The sequence below is a fragment of the Staurois parvus genome, unplaced genomic scaffold (genome assembly GCF_062004578.1).
Source record: "Staurois parvus isolate SC_StPar_1 unplaced genomic scaffold, SC_StPar_1.0 ptg000275l, whole genome shotgun sequence".
Classification (NCBI taxonomy): Eukaryota; Metazoa; Chordata; class Amphibia; order Anura; family Ranidae; genus Staurois; species Staurois parvus.
The window spans coordinates 1416826-1434543 of record NW_028318071.1 but is presented as its reverse complement, the minus strand read 5'-3'; the positions used below and the strand labels follow the sequence as shown (position 1 = coordinate 1434543).

Below are 17718 nucleotides of genomic sequence, written 5' to 3'. Positions count from 1 at the left end.
CCATAAAAAATTGTAGTACCCACCATTTTATTCACTAGGGTGTCTGCTTTAATAAAATATATAATGTTTGGGGGTTTAAATTAATTTTCTAGCAAAAAATACAGATTTTTTTCATGTGAACAAAAAGTCTTAGTCTTCAGGTGGTTAGAAGAGTGAGTGATGTGTGGCATAAACTTCTAATGCTGGGCATAAAACGCCCCCACCCCCCAAAATGACCCCTTTTTGGAAAGTAGTCACCCCAAACTATTTGCTGAGAGGAATGTTGAATCAATATAAGAATTTATTTTTTTACCACAAGTTTTTGGAAAATGACAAAAATAAATATATATTTTTTTTTTACACAAAATTGTCACTTAAATGATTTACTGCTCACACATGCCATGGTTATATGTGGAATTACTCCCCAAAATACATTTTGCTACTTCTCCCGAGTATGGGGGTACCACATGTGAGAGACCTTTTGGCAGTCTAGCCAAGTACAGGACCCCAAAATCCAATAAGCACCTTCAGGCTTTTAAAGGACTTTATTTCCTTATTACACTTCCAGACTACCTTTCACAGTTTCGGAGGCCATGAAATGCCAGGACAGCACCTAACCCCCCCCAAATTACCCCTTTTTGGAAAGTAGACGCCCCAAGGAATTTGATAAAAAGCACGGTAAGTATTTTGCAGATCTCATTTGTTGCCACAAGTTTTTGGAAAATGAAGAAAAAAAACAAAAACCTATTTTTCTATTTTTTTTTCTATTTCAAGACCTTGTGAGAAAAAAATGAGATCTGCAAAATACTCACCATGCCTCTTTTTAAATTAATTGGGGTGTCTACTTTCCAGAAAGGGGTCATTTGGAGGGGTTTGGGGCTATCCTGGCATGTCAGGGCCTTCGAAACTGTGATAGGTAGTGAGGAAGTGTAATGAGGAAGTTACGCACCTTCAGGCTTTCAAAGTGGTCATTGGATTTCAGGCTCCTGTATGTGGCTAGGCTCCCAAAAAGTCTCACACATGTGGTATCCCCATACTCAGTAGAAGTAGCAGAATGTATTTTGGGGTGTAATTCCACATATACCCATGGCTTGTGCGAGAAATAAATAATTTAAATGACAACTTTGTGTAAAAAAAAAAAAAGTTTTTGTCATTTTCCAGAAACTTGTGGAAAAAAAATAAATCTTCCATGGACTCAATATGCCTCTCAGCAGATATCTTAGGGTGTCTAATTTCCAAAAAGGGGTCATTTGAGGGTGTTTGTACTATTCTGGTATTTTAGCACCTCAAGAAATGTGATGGGCAGTCAGAAAATAAAAGCTATGTAAATTCCATTATCTATACCATAGTTTGTAGACGCTATAACTTTCACAAAAAGCAATCAATATACACTTATTGGAATTTTTTTTAGCCAAAAACATGTAGCAGAATACATTTTGGCCTAAATTTATGACAAAATTTTAGTTTTTTTAGATGTTTTTTATGACCAAAATGAGAAAATATTGTTTTTTTTCAAAAAAAAGTTTTTTTCTTCAAAACTTTTTCTGGTTATAGCGCCAAAAATAAAAAGTGCACAGGTGATCAAATACCACCAAACGAATGCTCTCTTTGTGTTAAAAAAGGACATAAATTTCATTTATGTACCGTATTGCATGACCGCGCCATTGTCCGTTAAACTAGCGCAGCGCTGTATAGCAAAAAAATGTCATAAATTGCAGTATCTATACCATAGTTTGTAGACGCTATAACTTTCACACAAAGCAATCAATATACACTTATTGGGATTTTTTTTGCTAAAAACATGTAGCAGAATACATTTTGGCCTAAATTTATAACTAACTTTGAGTTTACTATATATTTTTTATAGCTGAAAGTAAAAAATATCGTTTTTCTTCAAAATATTTGGTCTTTCTTTGTTTATAGCGTGAAAAATAAAAAGCACACAGGTGATCAAATACCACCGAAAGAAAGCTCTATTTGTGTGAAAAAAAGGACGTAAATTTCGTCTAGGTGCAGCATTGCATGACCGCGCAATTATCAGTTGAATTAATGCAGCACCGAGTAGCAAAAAGAGGCCTGGTCATTAAGGGGGGTAAATCCTCAGGAGCTCAAGTGGTTAAAAAACATATATGGGCACAAAAAATAAGAAAATTAAAAAGTATCATACATCAGGGATACAGGAGTAAAAAGGTTTATAAATGACAAGAGAAAAATTTAGAGAAAGCAATGGAATCAAAGAAATTATCCATAAGAATTGTACAGAAAGAAGAAAAATTGTACAGCAGTAAGAATAGAAACTAGTTAATAATGGAAGAAAAGGCCCCAAAGAAGGGATGTGTGTGTGGAGAAATAAATTTGGAGGCTCACAAAACTACAGGGGGGTATTAAAGGGACCCTGTAAGACCAGAAGGGACCCCCAACATGAGAATACCCACCTCAAATAGATTTAAACACATGAAAACATCCCAGTTAGAAATCTGAGGGGAGAGTATCAAAACCCTTCTTTTTCCAGTAGGAAATCAAAGGGGAGGGTAACAAAACCTAGCAGGTTTTTTGGCAGGGAATTCCAGAAAAGATCACCAGGGGGGCAGATACAAAAGCCAGACCTTGGAAGAAGGGAGAAAGGACTACTGACAGCTCCAAAGAAGGGAAGACTGGAAAAACAGGAGAGACCATGGAGTTGTAAAAACATGGAGATACAGCAACAGAAAGAAAAAACATTAGAAGATGAAGTACAGGAGGTAGGAAGAAGAAGAATATTTTAGGGGATAAGGTTTTTAATTTAAGTAATGAGGTGTTTAGTGATGAAGAATTAACCTCCCTGGCAGTATTCCCGAGTGTAGCTCGGGGTAAAGCTACACTTCGGAATGCCATACAGCGTTGCTCAGGGATTTCCTGCAGCACTTACCTTGTCCTGCGCTCCCGCGATGTGTCCCCTGCAGCATCCCCGGCCATCTCCTCCGGCCGATGCCGGCATCTGTCTTCCGGGTTTCGGTCCCTGCGAGCATTGGGACGTATGGGGGCCTGAACCAGCGAGAAATTTGAACATTTTAAAAACTGACATTCACAAAATACACTAAAATAACATAGTAAAACATTACTGTTTCAAAGCATTTCACATACATTTTGTCCCTACCGCTTTGTCCTGTGCCCTGCCTGCATTTTTACTGTTCTTTCTGCCTGGAAACTTCGAAAAGTCCATAGCGTCCAAAAAGTGTCCCTTTAGGTCAAAAGCGTTTTTAGACCAGCTAGAATACAGCGATAGTAAATCAGAACCACTTGCAGAATTGAGTGATAATGATTTGTGGGGAAATTCGTCATCAGACACTGAAAACTATTCTGCGACTGAGCTCAGCAATGTGCGAACTAGGCGCTATATTTCAAATGTCAGTGTTTTTGGTTTGATTATATTATTGAATTAAATTTATTATTATATTATTATTTTTTATGATTATTTATTATATTATAATTTATGATTTCGTGTTTCAAGTTTTATCCTACCCGGGATGTTTACTAGACTCTTGTTCGGACAGATTTCAGTGAGTTAGTCCTAAAAATTACAGGCCTACAATACAAAAAAAAAACATATTTCCATACAAAAAAAGTACCGCTTTCAGCACAGAAATATGGACATAATCATACTGCTAGGGATGTTAAAGATATTATATTAGGTCTTAAAATCTGCACCTGATAAAAAGCTTGACAAATTTGATACATATATACAAAGGTTTCTAAGAGAAATAAATATAAAGAAACATTAAGGAGAAAAATCTGCAACAAGGAGGAGGGAGTGGGGAGCTAGGTCTAGCCTCAGAATCTGTGTCTGTAGATGCATACAGCCCGGCTTGGAATCCAGCCCTTAAAAGTGAGAAGAGAAGAAGCCAAGAGCACCAGTGGGGGACCCCAGAAGAGGAGGTTCAGTGCTGCTCTGTGAAAAACCGCAGAGAACAGAGCAGGTACGTATAACATGTTTGTGATAGAAAAAAATGAACCTTACAGTATCTGTACTATCTGCCCCATTATTTTCGAATGTGTCCTTCCACTAGTTTGAGTAGTCCTCCCACGTTGCATGCAAATCATCTTTAGCATATGAAACAGTGTTTCGCTCGTTTCTCAGTTAAAATATATGTAGATTACCTAGAGAAAAAATACAGTTCATTTACTCCTGTTTTGCAGGAAACCTATAGTCACAGCACACACTTTAATTGCATAACATCAGTATCAGTAATAGCAATACAAACTACAGTAATTTTTGACAATCCAATATAAGCTAATTCAGAAAATCTCCTTTCACGTTGTTGGCCATCTCTTTCCACAACGTCCTAGATATCTTACATGCTTTGTAGCTTTTCTTTTGCTGTTAACTTTCAATTTCCAAGGACTGCATATCCTATGGTAACTTGCTGCCTGAGAGCCGGTTCACATACACTGCTCAAAAAAATTAAAGGAGCACACATCAGACCATCACTGACCCACCTTCCCAAACCATCACTGACTGACGTCTGTGCATCCCTCCATGGATATGCCTCGCCAGACTATCACTGACCCACCACCAAAACAGTCATGCTGTTTCACAGGCAGCATAATGTTCTCCACAGCTTCTCCAGACCCTTTCACGTCACATGTGCTCAAGGTGAACCTGCTCTCATCTGTGAAAAGCACAGGGTGCCAGTGGAGGACCTTCCAATTCTGGTGTTCAAAGGGAAATGCCAGTCAAGCTCTATGGTGCTGGGCAGTGAGCACAGGGCCCACTAGAGGATGTTGGGCCCTCAGGCCTCCCTCATGAAGTCTGTTTCTGGTTGTTTGGTCAGGGACATTCACACCAGTGGTCTGCTGGAGGTCATTTTGTAGGACTCATCCTGTTCCACCTTGCACAAAGGAGCAAATACTGGTACTGTGATGTGTTAAGGACCTCCTACGGCCCTGTCCGGCTCTCCTAGAGTACTGCCTGTCTCCTGGAACCTCCTCCATGCTCTTCTGACTGCTGGGAGATATAGCAAATCTTCTGGCAATGGCACAAATTGATGTGCCATCCTGGAGGAGTTGGTCTGCATGTGCAACCTCTGTAGGGTCCAGGTATCGCCTCATGCTACCAGTAGTTACACTGACCCTAGTCAAATGCAAAACTAGTGAAAAACAGTCAAAAAAGATGAGTAAGGGAAAAAATGTCAGTGGCCTGTAAAACCATTCCTGTTTTGGGGGTCATCTCATTGTTGCCCATCTAGCGCACCTGTTGTTAATTTCATTAACACCAAAGCAGCTGAACTTGATTAACAACCCCCTCTGCTACTTAACTGACCAGATCAGTATCCAAGGAGTTTAATTGACTTGATGCTATAGTCTGCTGAAAAATGTTTTTGAGCAGTATATGTATATGCAAATTGGATGCATTTTGAACTGCATTCAATTCACATGACATGTGAAATAACATTGGTTTATATTGTGCCACATATTTGCGGTTTCTATTGTGCCACATATAAGCGGTGGAACCGGAGTGAAGATTCTGTGCGAATTGAAAAAGAGAGTCCTGTAGGTTTTCTGAGCAGTGCGTTCCAGTTTCCAGGCTCATTGACTTCTGTTGGAAAATTTCTGAATCGTGCATGTCATCAGTTGTGAACAGGATCAAATCCTGACCTTATTCTGATCTAAACTTGGCCTGAACCCAATCTAAACCTGGCCTGAACCCAATCTAAACCTGGCCTGAACTCAATCTACACCTGGCCTGAACCGTTGAACAACTACTTTGTCAATTAGCTGTGAAATGGAGCTTCAATTCGCACCGCACATGTATGAATCCACACTTAAAGCAATTTCTGTGTTGACTCTGCCTCCTCAAATTGCTCTTCTCAGAACTTTTGTAGTTCAGAAGGCAGGCTCTGTGTAATGTGTGACTGTCACGTACCTGGTTGGGCAGCCTGATGTGGAGAGAAGGCGTCCTCTTATGACTCCCGCTTGGAGCCCCTGATAGTGGGAACAGAGGGCGCAGAGCCAGGAGTGGTTGATGTCATGCTCATTGGAGGTGATACCCTGGGCAGCATCCATGTGGGGCGAACTTCGCCTGCGGATTTTTCCAACCTTTGTTCCCTAAGTCGGCGGTCAATTTGGATAGCCAGATTAATAAGCTCCTCCAATGTATTAGGTACTCTGACTTGAGCGAACTCATCTTTCAGGGGTTTGGCAAGACCCAAGCGGAACTGATATCTTAGGGCAGCGTCGTTCCAATTGGTATCCAGCGCAGGAACTCGATTGCATAGTCCTCAGCTGCCCAGCGACCCTGCTGAAGAGAGTGTAGTTCAGCTTCCGCAGACACAGATCGCTGGGGTTTGTCATAGAGCTGTGCCATAGCCTCAAAGAAACGGTTTAAGGAAGACAGTTTGGCATCTTCCTTCTCCAGCAAATGGTGGGCCCATGCTTGCGGTTCGCCCAGGAGAAGTGAGATCACATATCCCACCTTGGTTGCCTCTAAGGAAAAGGTGTGAGGTTGAAGCGCAAAATAAAGTTCACAGGCGTTGCAGAAGGCCCTGAATTTGTGGCGGTCACCAGAAAATCTTTCGGATGTAGGAGCCATGGCAAGCCTTACTGTGATGATGTTGCCCCCTGAGCCTAAGCTCAGGGGGCAACATCATCACAGTAGGGCTCGCCATGGCTCCTGGAGCGACAGTTGGAGAGGGTATCGCTGTGGTGCTAGCAGAGGGTGTGGGCACAGATAGGGCCTGAAAACGGTTCTCCAGACGGCTGTGCCCCTCTTGCAGGCCCTTGATGGCTTGTGTCAGTGCCACAATATGTTGGCAGATTTCTTCCAGAAGAGAGGCCCCTCTCTCAGGCTCCGACATGGCCTTCTGGTACTGTCACGTACCTGGTTGGGGAGCCTGACGTGGAGAGAAGGCGTCCTCTTACGACTCCCTTTCGGAGCCCCTGATAGTGGGAACAGAGGGCGCAGAGCCAGGAGTGGCACGAGTGCCAGGTGGGTCTGGAGCTGATGGCAGGTAGCTGAAGACCCAGGAGATCCGGATGCAGGCCAGGTACAGAAACATAGGTGCAGCAGCAGGCAGGTATGGCAGCAATCAGGATGCAGACTGGGACTGGACACTGGAGCATGGATACAGTAGCAGGCAGGTATTGTGACCAGGATGCAGGCCAAGTGCAGGACCGTGGGTGCAGTGGCAGGTAAGTATGGCAGCCATCAGGATGTAAGCCAGGTACAGGTGCAGGTAAGTAGATGCAGCAGAGTCAGACAAGCCGGGTCAGTATTAAGCGGGCAGATCAAGTACAAGGGAGCAGCAAGCGGATGGTCAGGGATAGCCGAGGTCGGTGCAGGCGGAGTTTTCTTAGTCAGGCAAATCAGAATACAGGCAACAGGATCAGGTAATATGTGCAGGAACATTGTAGACCAGAAGGCATTGATTGCACTGTATTGCAGGTTTAAATACTGTAGCTCGCCTAGCTGTGACGTGGACTCTACTGCGCATGCGCGAACATCCGCGCTTCTGTGCATGCCTGGCTGCACGCTCCCACGCATGCGCACTCGCACCGTCGCGATCTGAAGGGACCTGTCGCCATCACACGGCTGCACGGCCACAGGGTCCCTGACAGTGCCCCCTCCCTAAGGGCAGCCTCCGGATGCCCAACTGGGCCATCTTCTCTGGATGCCTGCGCTTAAATGCCACGATTAAATCTTTAGCGTGGATGTTGGACTCCGGTTCCCATGAGTTGTCTTCGGGTCCATAACCTTTCCATTTAATTAGATATTGAAGCTGGTTCCTCCTTTTCCTGCAGTCAACAATAGTTTCAACCTCATATTCTTCTTCGCCGTCGACGATAACTGGTTCAGGTGGCCCCAATTCCCGACCTGGGAAGGGGTTAGAGACTGCAGGTTTGAGCAATGACACATGGAATACAGGATGGACCTTTATTGAATCTGGTAATATGAGCTCGTATGCTACGTCATTAATTCTCCTCTTTACAGGAAAAGGACCGACAAATTTGGGGCCTAACTTCTTTGAGGGACAGGTTAACCTTAGATTGGCTGTTGACAACCATACCTCTTCTCCAGGTTCCAGGACCAGGTCCCCTTTCCTCTTTCTGTTGAACAACTTCTTATTATCCAGCTGGGCTTTTGAAATTGTTTCCTGTAGCATCTTATTCTGCTGGAGGAATTCAAAGGTATCCTGGACTGCTGGGATCGCTGATTCAGGTACTAGAATAGAAATGAATGCAGGGTGAAATCCATAGTTCGAGAAGAAGGGAGACTGTCTTGTGGCCGAGTGTTTTGAATTATTGTAGGCAAATTCCACAAAGGGTAAAAGTGATACCCAATCATCTTGAGAGAAAGATGTGAAACATCGAATATACTGCTCCAAGGTCTGGTTGGTTCTCTCTGTCTGGCTGTTAGTCTGAGGGTGATAGGCAGAAGAGAGTTAGAGTCCCACTTTCAACTTCTCACAAAGAGCTTTCCAAAATTTTGAGGTGAATTGCACCCCTCGATCCGAAACAATGTTCCCTGGAACACCATGGAGCCTCACAACCTCTTTTATAAAGACCCGGGCTGTTTCTGCTGCAGATGGTACTCCTTTCATGGCAATAAAGTGGGCCATCTTGGAAAACCAATCCACTATAACAAAGATAGCTGAACATCCTTCTGATGGTGGCAGCTCTACAATTAAATCCATCGATATCATCCTCCAAGGACGGTCAGGAACTGGTAGAGGCCTCAATAATCCCCAGGTCTTGCTCCTGTTACCCTTGTTCTGTATACATGTGGGACAGGAATTTACTTAGGCCTTGCAATCCTTCTCCCACTCAGGCCACCAGAACAGAGGCTGTACTAAATCTAGGGTCTTGTGGACCCTGAAATGTCCTGCCAGTGGTTGGTAGTGACATAGCCCTAAAACTGCCAGTCGGGTAGTTTCTGGTGCAAAAATTCTGTTTCCTGACCATAGTAACCCTTCTCTGGAGGACAGGGTTGTTCCTGGAGGGGATGGAGCCCCAAAAGATGCCTGCTGGATCTACGAAAAAAGGTCTGGTTGTAATAGGCAGAAGTTACCTGTTGGGAGCACTGTATCAGGGGCAGGAGGATCCTTCGGGTCATCAAACATTCTAGACAGGGCATCAGATTTAATGTTCTTGGAGTCTGGTCTATAGGTGATGTGGAAGCTGAATCTGGAAAAAGAACAGTGCCCACCTGGCTTGTCTGGGTTTTAGACGTTTTGCCGTCTTCAGGTACTCCAGATTCTTGTGATCGGTGTAGATTAGAATGGGATGTGCTGCTCTCTCTAACAGGTACCTCCATTCCTCCAAGGCTGATTTGATGGCCAGTAATTCTCAGTTCCCTACATCGCAATTCTTCTCTGCCGGGGATAATTTTCTGCAAAAGAAAGCAACAGGGTGAAACAGAAGTTTCAGACCTTGCCGTTGCGATAGAACGGCCCCAACAGCACTCTCCGAGGCATCTACTTCTACCACAAAAGGTAGTGCTGGATCCGGGTGGCTTAAGCGCTGAGGTAAAGAGTCCTTTCAATTAATCAAAAGCATTTTGGGGTTCCGGTGTGCAACTGAATCAGACTCCCTGTTTGGTTAATTGACTGATAGGAGTAATGATGGCTGAGAATCCCTTGATGAACCTCCTGTAAAAATTGGCGAAGCCTATGAAGCACTGTACTCCCTTTTTATCAGATGGTGCAGGCCAGTCTAGAATGGCAGAAACTTTATGGGGGTCCATTTTGAAGTCTTCAGTGGATATAAGTAGTCCTAGGAACTGGATACTCTGACGCTCAAATTCACATTTCTCTGGTTTAGCGTAGAGTCCGTGTAGTCGGAGGTGACCAAGGACCTTCTGCACATGCCCTCGGTGAAGCTCGATGGATGTAGAAAAGATCAGGATGTCATCGAGATTCACAACCATGAATATATCTAGGAAATCCCTGAAGATGTCGTTCACTAGATGCTGGAAGGTTGCGGGAGCATTGCAAAGTCCGAAGGGCATAACTAAATATTCATAGTGCCCAAACCTTGTATGGAAGGCTGTCTTCCACTCATTTCCTTCTCTGATCCTTACAAGATTGTAGGCCCCTCTTAAGTCCAATTTAGTGAACACATTTGCAGATCTGAGCCTCTGGAAGAGTTCTGGGACTAGTGGCAGAGGATATCTATTCTTCACCGTGATATTGTTTAATTCATGGTAGTCCACACATGGACGGAGGGAGTGATCCTTCTTTTCTACAACGAAGATTTCTGCCCCTGCTGGCAAGGTAGAAGGGCGGATGAACCCCTTTTTTGAGATTATCCTCAATGTAATCCTTTAATGCCTCCAACTCACATTCTGATAGCGGAAAGATTTGACCAAAAGGAATCTCAGCTCCAGGTAGAAATTCGATCGGGCAGTCGTAGGGCCTGTGAGGTGGAAGGCTGTCTGCACCACGTTTACTGAAGACATCTAAAAAGTCATGGTATGCTGCTGGAACCATTTGGCCTACTTCAGTATCACTTTCTATGCACAACAGGGGCCCGGATGGGGCAGGACCTTGGGGAAAGCAGTGCTCATGGCAATAGCCCGGCTGAAAATCCAATTCACCAGATACCCAGTTTTACACTGGGGTTGTGGGCCTGCAACCAAGGGATCCCCAAGATGACTGGAAACAGTGGTGATGCGATAACGTCCAGGCATAGTAGTTCCTTGTGACCAGATGGAGATATTATTACAGGGAGTGGGATAGTTTCCTGTGTGACTGCCCCAGATTTGATGTTAGATCCGTTGGCCAGGTATACTGTCAGTCTCTGAGTTTTAGTTCTTAAGGGTATCTGGTGTTGCTGAGCAAAGGTTGCATCGATAAAGCAACTGCAGGCCCCAGAATCAAGGATAGCGGGTACTGGCAAGGTTCTTCCCGAAAGCTGGAATGTGACGGAGATGGTGAGATGAGCAGGATTGACAGCGGGTATTTTAGAAGGCAGGGTGGTCAGAGACTCGCGTGATTTTGCAGGGCAGTTCTGTACATAGTGGCCTGGTTCTCCACAGAGGCATAGGTTGCTCTGTCGGCGGCATTGCCGTTACTCTGGAGTGAGTGTGGTTTGTAGCAACCCTATTTGCATGGGCTCAGATCCATCAGAATTGGGTGTGGCAGGGCTGGTTGATGCCATGCTTGTTGGAGGTGGTACCCTGGGCAGCATCCATGTAGGGCGGACTTGGCCTGCGAATCTTTCCAACCTTCATTCCCTGAGTCGGCGGTCAATTTGGATAGCCAGATTAATAAGTTCCTCCAATGTATTAGGTACTCCGACTCGAGCTAACTCATCTGTCGGGTTCGGCAAGACCTAAGCAAAACTGATAACGTAGGGCAGCATCGTTCCAACTGGTATCAGCGCTCCAATGCCGGAACTCGGTTACATAGTCCTCAGCTGCCCTGCGACCCTGCTGGAGAGAGTGTAGTGCGGCTTCTGCAGACGCAGATCACTGGGGATCGTCGTAAAGCTGTGCCATAACTTCAAAGAAACTGCTTAGGGAGGACAGTTTGGCATCTGCCTTCTCCAGGGCGAACCACAAGCATGGGCCCACCATTTGCTGGAGAAGTGAGAACACAAATCCCACCTTGGTTGCCTCTAAGGAAAAGGTGCGGGGTTGCAACACAAAATACAGTTCACATGCGTTGTGGAAAGCCCTGAATTTGTGGCGGTCGCCAGAAAATCACTCGGGCATAGGTACCCTAGGCTCAGGGGGCAACATCATCACAGTAGGGCTCCTGGAGCGACAGTTGGAGAAGGTGTCGCTGTGGTGCTAGCAGAAGATGCAGGTGAAGATAGGGCCTGGAAACGGTCCTCCAGACGGTTGTACCCCTCTTGCAGGCCCTTGACGGCTTGTGTCAGTGCTGCAATATGCTGGCAGATTTCTTCCAGAGGAGAGGCCCCTCTTGCAGGCTCCGACATGGCCTTCTGGAACTGTCACGTACCTGGTTGGGGAGCCTGACAGGATCAGGTAATATGTGCAGGAACATTGTAGACCAGAAGGCATCGATTGTACTGTATTGCAGATTTAAATAGGCCGCCTAGCGGTGACGTGGACTCTACTGTGCATGCGCGCACTTCCGCGCTTCTGCGCATGCACGCCCGCATGCTCCCGCGCATGCGCACTTGCACTGCCGCAATCTGAAGGGACATGACGCCGTTGCACGGCGACAGGGTCCCTGACAGTGACACAGCAGTGCCTGCTCACAGGGCATAGTGAATACTGTATGTGTCACAGAATTCAAGAAAGTAAATGTGTGGGGATTAATAGGAACAGGCTTGAAGAAACTGAAAAATAATGTGGAAATTAATATTTTAATTTTGACCCTTTAAACTCTTGTTTTTAACTTTCATATTATAAAATCCATTTAGGATAGAAACAATGACGAGTGGTTGAGCATATTGCACCACAAACCTAACAAAATTTTACAAAGGTGTGTGAATTATGGATTTTTGAAGGTGCATGACAATAAACCAACTAATTTTTTGTAAAAATAATTTTTACCAAATTATTTATAACAATAAAATTACATTGGATACAAATAGTTACAACGAACTTGACAATCACAGCAAGCTTGACTGTTTCCTGTGGTGCACAGATGATGTTTACCTACATTTTTCGCCCATCCTGGGCTTAGGATAGGTTCACATCTGAGTGGGTGTGGGAGGTGGTGTAGTCGCACACCTTCCTGTACCCACAGACAAAAACACTCTGCTGCTTAGTAGATTCTTGGAGGTACCATCAGTCCTAATGGCACCCACATGCACTCGAAACTGCAGCGCAGTTTCTCATACTTGGAACCGCACTGCAGTATGCAGTCTCCATGCAGCCGTGTTTTTGGAAAAGGTGTGGTGACCTTTTTCCTGCATTTTCAGGAGGTACAGTAGCCCATTCACATGAATGGGCTGCTGTGCCTGAGCAAACGCAGCCACTGGAAACTGCCTAGATTTGAACCAGGGGTTAGTATTTTATAATCCTTTCAAGTACGCCTGTTTGTTACAATTAATAACTTGATTTTGTTTCTATACCTGCTATGTGATGTATAAGTGTGTTTTTTTTATTTTACTATTATAAGCTTTACTCATGTATTCAGTGCACATACTGTTTTCTTTCAGTTCTTTGAAGGTAAAGAATTACGTCTGAAACAGGAGTATTTTGTTGTTGCTGCCACACTTCAAGACATAGTTAGACGCTTTAAGTCCTCTAAATTTGGATGTCGTGATGCAGTTCGTACATCTTTTGAAGCATTTCCTGATAAGGTAACTATTTTCTTTTATGTTCTATCCTTCCAAATACTCCACCAACTCTTACTTTTTAATGCTAGTGCATGATGTCTTTCCTAGGTGGCCATACAGCTCAATGATACTCACCCATCTCTGGCCATTCCTGAGCTTATGAGACTGTTTGTCGATGTTGAAAAAATGGACTGGGATAAGGTAATATAATGTTTCTTAAACTTCCAGTGTCATTACTTATTGTTCTCATTCCCATTATGTATTCAAACAATTCAAACTTCCACATAAAGTTGAAAACTGTATTTCAGTTTTTTATACATACTAGGGATTTCAATAAAGCATTAATAGTACTTTCTGGTAGTAGTTCCCTTTATAAAACTTTTAAGATGAATGCAATTGGCGACATCTGTTTATTTAATCTAGGCAGAGGTAAAAAAAATCTAGAAAACAAGCAATTTACATGTTTCAGCCCTCAGGGGGCCCTAATCTTGTTCCCTTTAAATCTAATGCAGGCATGCATCTGTGTCAGTTTTAGTAACGTTACCAACATGTACAACAAATTCAGGTAGTTCTTACTACCATCACCACAAGAAACTATTGCTATGGCAGAGATTCTTAAGGAATTATCACCAGTTTGCAGACCAGGAAATTGGTGGTAGTTAAGACCAGGTCTGAGCTGGTTTACAGAGGTAGGCCAGTGGGGCATGTCTGTGCTCGGAAGCTGTATTAAATTTAGCTGCTACCCACACAGGGCTCTATCTTCAACCCCATTTACAGATATGTTCACCTTTTTGAACATGTTACACCCATATTTAGGGTGTAACATGTAACATGTTCAGCTTTTGCCTCCTCTCCCACCGATTTCCCCTCTCCTTATGACAGTGGGCCTGGGATCCTCTCCCCACACCTGCTGTCACAATTAAAAAAGAGCTCTGCTGTGCGGGGCTCCATCCGCACGGATGTTTTATTCATGCCTACGAGTACTATCATCCATTGGAGCTGAAGTTGTGTAGTTCTCAAAAGAACTACAAGGGCACTGATGAGCACTCTGGTAGTTTATTGATCCTCCTGTCATTCAGTAACTGCCTGCCTGTATCAGAGGTACGGGCAGACAGCTACACAGATCTGCTGCAATGCTTTATAGGTTTCTGAAAAAATAAATAAATGCCCACTTTTTACCTGAAAAAAATGGACATTTATTATTTTGTTTAAAAGGTGAACTTATCCTTTAAGCTGTCAGCCAAGATTATTTGCTCATCAGGTCTATTTTGATCAACAGCACACGGCAGTGGATGTATTTAAAAGAAAAGTATGGGATTTAAAAATTTTCAAATCATACTTACATAGGTGGAAGCAGCATCAGACCGATGCTGCATCGGTCCCCTGCCGACTCTAAGTGTGAGAACTCAGTGATCACATGACCGCTGATCGCAGAGTTCTCAACGCCGAGAGCGGTGACTGTCAGTCACCATTGTCTGCTCTGTCCTCCCCATGCTCAGCGGAGCACTGGGCTGTGGAGGAGGACTGAGCAGCTGGCTCAAGCTCTCGGCAAATCACTGAGAGGCTGAGCCAGGTGCCGCTCCAAACTCGGGTGTGTCCTTGCTTTAACCACATGCCGCCCAGCCACTCTATAAATACGGCGGCAGGGAGGCACGGCTGGGCAAAAGCATGTTTGCCGCCCTACCTGTCCCGCCGATCACAGCCACGGATGTCAGTCGCCGGGTCACAGCCGGTCGTTACAGGCTATGTCCTGGTGATCGGCGGCAATCGCTGACAGAGAGCACAGCTGCAGTAGCTGTGCTTTCTGTCAGTTCCCTGACAGCTCCAGGACACGCTGATCGGGACAGAAGAGTTTCTCTCTCCCGATCAGTTGTGTTCCTTGCAGTACACACCCCCGCCCCCTAGTAAAACACTCCTGTCACACAGTTAACCCTTTCCCTGAAAAATAAACTTAACCCTTTCCTCCTCAGTGCCATTAGTACAGTGTCAGTGTTTTTTTTTGCACTGATCACTGTATTGGTGTCACTGGGGATGTCAGTGACCCCAAGTCAGTACCCCCCAATGTCAGAATGTCCACTGCAGTCCCGCAGTCCCGCCATAAGTCGCTGATCGCTGCCATTATTAGTATAAAAAAAAACTAAAAATCGCAGTATCTTTCCCGCCATTTGTAAACGCTATAACTTTCACGTAAACCAATTAATTTACACGTATTGGGTTTTTTTTTTAGCAAAGACATGTCGCAGAATGCATTTTGGCAGAAATTTATGACTAAATTTTTGATTTTTACATTTTTTTTTTACTGGACATGTTTTATAGCAAAAAGTCCAAAATATTGTTTTTTTTTCTCAAAATTGTCAGCCTTTTTTTTTATAGCGCAAAAAATAAAAACCGCAAAGGCGATCAAATACCACCAAAAGAAAGCTCAATTTGTGGGAAAAAAAGGATGTAAATTTCATTTATGTACCGTATTGCATGACCGCACATTTGTCCGTTAAACTAGCGCAGCGCTGTATAGCAAAAAAATGGCGTAAATTGCAGTATCTATACCATAGTTTGTAAACGCTATAACTTTCACACAAAGCAATCAATATACACTTATTGGGATTTTTTTTACCAACAACATGTAGCAGAATACATTTTGGTCTAAATTTATAACCAACTTTGAGTTTACTATATATTTTTTATAGCTGAAAGTAAAAAATATTGTTTTTCTTCAAAATTGTTGGCCTTTTTTTGTTTATAGCGTGAAAAATAAAAAGCAAACAGGTGATGAAATACCACCAAAAGAAAGCTCTATTTGTGTAAAAAAAAGGATGTAAATTTAGTTTGGGTGCAGCATTGCATGACTGCGCAATTATCAGTTGAATTAGTGCAGCGCTGAGTAGCAAAAAGAGGCCTGGTCATTAAGGGGGGTAAATCCTCTGGAGGTCAAGTGGTTAAAGTCAGGATCTTTACTTAGCGTGCACCGGCTGAGTGACGTCAGCTGAGTGACGTCAGGCTTCAGCCCGCTGTCAGCTGAAAATGGGTCATAGGAGTGCAGAACGAACCGCACTCCTGTGATCCACAGGAGATGTACAACCAAAAGAGCTGTGGCTGTACTTCTCTTTTAAAGCTGCTATTGGAATGAATAACCGCTACTGCTGTGTACGGTCAATTAGGAAGGTGGAAACGAATGGGAAACTAGGGATTGATTTAATAAATAGAAATAGTCTGTTCACGTTGCAAGATAAATTGCACTTTGCAGGGTACTTTAACAAATATAGCAAAGTAAAAAAAAATATAGCATATATAATTGCTGTGCAAGTGTAGCACTACCCCCTCAGAAGCCACTGAGTTTTTAGGGATCCACGTTCACTTCTGAGTCCTGGCCGGAGCAAAAACCCTACTGACACCACCTTAATACTTTGGCCAGGTATCACCCTGGCTATAACATACAATAATCACACAGCATTTGATGAACAGCAAATCAGTATATATTATAAGTTATTATAAGTCAGATTAGCGGAAATATACACTTGAAGAGTACAGCATAGTGCCACATTAATTAGTTCCAATTGTCCTGCAGGACTGATTTTAATCACAGCTCTCCTACTGAGAGAATTTTCCCCAAACGAGCAGACAAGGAAGGAGCAAGAATGTTGAGCTAACTCGTTTGTGGGCTCCCAGTAATCGGAATCAGTGTTTAAATCTCTAAGGGTTTTGGTAAGCGAAAAGTCCCATATATAACCTATGTAGGAGAAGCTCTGCTGCCGGCTTGATGGAGCTCTTTTTGTTGGTGCACAGTGAAAGTGTAGTCTTTTTATGAGAAATGACACTTCTCTAGAAATGATGACACAGCAAGCAGAGCTCCCCTTTAATAAAGGCGGCAAGCTAGTAGTTTACGTTAAATGCATGAAAAGGGTGTGATGGTTATTCAAACTGAAAAGGGGTGGGAGCAAAATTTAGCAGAAGTATGTCCCTTTTAAGTGCAAGACTTGGCTTGTGGAACTGGTTGCTTCTTTGAATAGAATAGGACTGAAATAATATGCTTTTACTCTTTACAGTTCCTGCCAATCAGGCAAGCAGAAATAATTATGGCTGATATACTGTATGTAGTGCTTCGATGGGCTACTGGTGTATCTAGGCCACAGCACTGATTGGGCTACAGAGTCTGTGTCTCTATGTGGCAGTCTCTGTTGTAAGAATCTTGCACTTAAAGTGGTTGTAAAGGCTGAAGGTTTTTTACCTTCATGCATTCTATGCATGAAGGTAAAAAAACCTTCTGTGTGCAGGAGCTCCCCCAGCCCCCTCAATACGTATCTGAGCTTCATCGCGATCCAGTGATGTGAATGACAGCCTCGGCTGTCCTGGGTCTCTGCCTCCTTATTGGCTGAGACAGCAAGCGGGAGCCATTGGCCAGCCAGTCAGCCAATGAGGAGATAGAGGGGGTAGAGCCAAGCCGTGGCTCTGTCTGTGAATGGACACATGGAACAGCGGGTGCCCCTATAGCAAGCTGCTTACTGTGGGGGC

At 43.9% G+C, this 17718-nt stretch overlaps 1 protein-coding gene across 1 annotated transcript in view; it reads left to right on the top strand.

Annotated features, from left to right (window-relative positions):
* Positions 1-17718, top strand: part of PYGM (glycogen phosphorylase, muscle associated) — a 580472-nt gene that overhangs the window by 349993 nt on the left and 212761 nt on the right. The window contains exons 8-9 of the mRNA XM_089681655.1: positions 13090-13233; positions 13318-13410. Coding sequence (XP_089537781.1) covers positions 13090-13233; positions 13318-13410 — 237 coding nt within the window. The remainder of the gene's footprint in view (positions 1-13089; positions 13234-13317; positions 13411-17718) is intronic.